The sequence below is a fragment of the Musca vetustissima genome, unplaced genomic scaffold, assembly GCF_032173495.1.
Source record: "Musca vetustissima isolate MV318-11 ecotype Yass unplaced genomic scaffold, APGP_CSIRO_Mvet_v1 utg15531, whole genome shotgun sequence".
Taxonomy (NCBI): Eukaryota; Metazoa; Arthropoda; class Insecta; order Diptera; family Muscidae; genus Musca; species Musca vetustissima.
This window is the reverse complement of record NW_026882214.1, coordinates 279,210-281,805: the sequence shown is the minus strand read 5'-3', so window position 1 is coordinate 281,805 and position 2,596 is coordinate 279,210. Positions and strand designations below refer to the sequence as shown.

General features: G+C 35.6%; 1 protein-coding gene across 1 annotated transcript; it reads left to right on the top strand.

The window, feature by feature from the left end:
- Positions 1-590: 590 nt before the first annotated feature.
- Positions 591-1,667, top strand: LOC133328442 (helix-loop-helix protein delilah). Its single transcript, XM_061537011.1, has one exon. It carries the CDS (start codon positions 591-593, stop codon positions 1,665-1,667), a length of 1,077 nt encoding a protein of 358 aa, XP_061392995.1.
- Positions 1,668-2,596: the final 929 nt, after the last annotated feature.

Here is a 2,596-nt window from a genome sequence, read left to right as displayed (position 1 = left end):
TGTAAAATTGTAAAATATGGACTTATTGCCTCTAAATGTTAAGCCTGCGATATACCTTAAAGCACTTATCTTCAATAATATCAAATACGCATATACTCAACTCAAAGGAATTAACGCACCCCAATCATCGCCAATCAATATTCAATTTCACCCTTTGAAAGCCATACATTTTCTGTTTCTGTTTAGAATATCCAGTTAATCCGTATGAAGTCCAGATAATCTTAAACAAGATTAGAAAAAATTTAGATTTTCGAAATTTAAAATATAATACCTGAATTGCTTATAAATTGCATATAACGAACGGTATAAATAACTGAAATCCTAGACCTCATCTGTTTGGACGGTAGAGTTGCTTTAGTTTTGTCCAAGCAAAATTTTTATTTATCCCCTAATGAATTTTGCATTAAGGCTTTTGTTTTTTGTTTTACGCGAAAAAAGCACTCGATTAAAATCGAAAAAAAACGATATCTTTAAAAGTGATGCTGCATTTATTAACCATTGCTTTAATTTTGACCACCAGTGTAGATGTACGTAACAACTAATATAATATAAAATTTTGTATTTCATGCAGATACGTCGACTGATAAACAATGGACGTTGAGAAGTATTCTTTGCGACAGCGACAGAAGAGGCGTTTTTTCCAGGGACAAAACACAAATTCACCGGGATATAACAGTGACAATTCAAACGAGTCTCACCACAATTCGCCACTATGCAAGAAGGCGATGGCTGACAGCAACGCTAAATCAAAAATTAAAGCTGCACCTTTGAGTAAGTACCGCCGGAAAACCGCAAATGCTAGGGAACGGACAAGGATGAGGGAAATTAATTCTGCTTTCGAAAATCTAAGACACTGTGTACCAGCTTGTATCAGCGACGAGGATGTCGGACCGAGCAATGAAAAACTAACGAAAATTACAACACTGCGACTGGCAATGAAATACATCAAAGTGCTCTCAGACGCACTAGTCGATCCGCACAAGCCCGAACTTGATCGCTTGATCTGTGATTCCATACATTACAAACCCTGCAGTAAAACACCTAACGATAGCTCCGTCCTACGGCTGCAAAAAACACATGACCTCAAGTTGAAACCTGCAAAAATAGATGCACCACCTACGAAGAGGCATGGCAAACAAGGAAAAGCCGCTCAGAGTCGCATTCACGAGTCTTCGCCTATTCCTGGACTGTTGGATGCATCACCCGCCTCAAATACCTCGTCAGCATATGCATCCCTATCTCCCTCCTCCGACTCCTCTGCTTCTCCACTTTCCAACTATTCATATCGTTCCGAAAACAATACTTCCCACAGTCGTCAGTCTACATCCGATATAAGTAATTTTATGCTCGAATCAGATGGAGACTCAATACATCTATCTGAACGATGGTCGAGTCCATTACACACCCAGCTTAATGTATCTTCACTGTCAAATGATATATTTGAATGTTCCCCCAGCGACATGCCTACTTTGGAAAACCCCCTAGAACTTAGTTTGCGTCTTATGGAGCCGCCCATCGACTCGCTGGCCATCTCGCCTAGTCGTGTACACAATTCACATTCAACCTGCCTGACATCCCTGATGAGCTTGGAAACTTTCACTTCGTTCGACCTATTCCATTCGGACGACTTTGACAATCAGTCTGCCCTTGACCTGTTTTTAACATAACTGCCGTCCAAAAACTAGACTAAGTTTTCACACAAATATTCGAAAATATTTACAACTCAGCATCATCGAGCATACATTAGAAATTCACGAATACATATGTATTTGTCGCGATTTATATGAAATCAATCGTTGGGTGTAGGTATGATTGGTTAAATTACATATGGAATACAAGGAAGCGTATTCTACCCAACTTGCCAAAACATCGCTTAATAATAGAAAAATAGAAGCCATAAGAAGTCCTTTTTAATTTTTTGAAAATTGAAAATAAAACAAAAAAGGAATTAGCTTGCATATATAAAACATTGTATGAGCCGATCCTAAAGCCCCCTCCCCCCCCCCCCTACAAGAGGCAGTAAAAAATAAAAAAAAATCTTTTGTTTTTAATTCAAGAACACCCAAACTGAAAGTTCAATATAAAATATAAGAACGGATATTATAACGCACGCTACTGTATGTGTGAGAATTTGAGGCAGTACAAAATCCGATGAGTTTTGTTAATTTTAAAAATTGCCAGAAGAAATATGAACGTATATGTGTGTCTTCAAAAATATAATAAATACAATTTCAATTAAAAATAAATTTTTGTGTGATATTAAAATCATTTTTTTCTAATTTTGATTGAAGAGGGCTCATCGGCAGTACAGTGTATGGGGCCAATAATAAATTATACAAAAGCGCACATTTGTATATATTATTATTTAATAATGCTGAACATTTAACATAAGTTAAGCAAATAAACCCTCCAACACTATTGAAAAAAAACAATTATGAAATAAATCCTAGATATGAATTCATATACTTAATAAAAATAAACCAAAAATAATTATATGTTAATGTTAATGTAAAACTATAGCATTTATTTTCTGTTACAAGTTAAACGACAAATAAGTAATTTCTCTGTTTTTACCTAATTTAATATTACTTTTTAA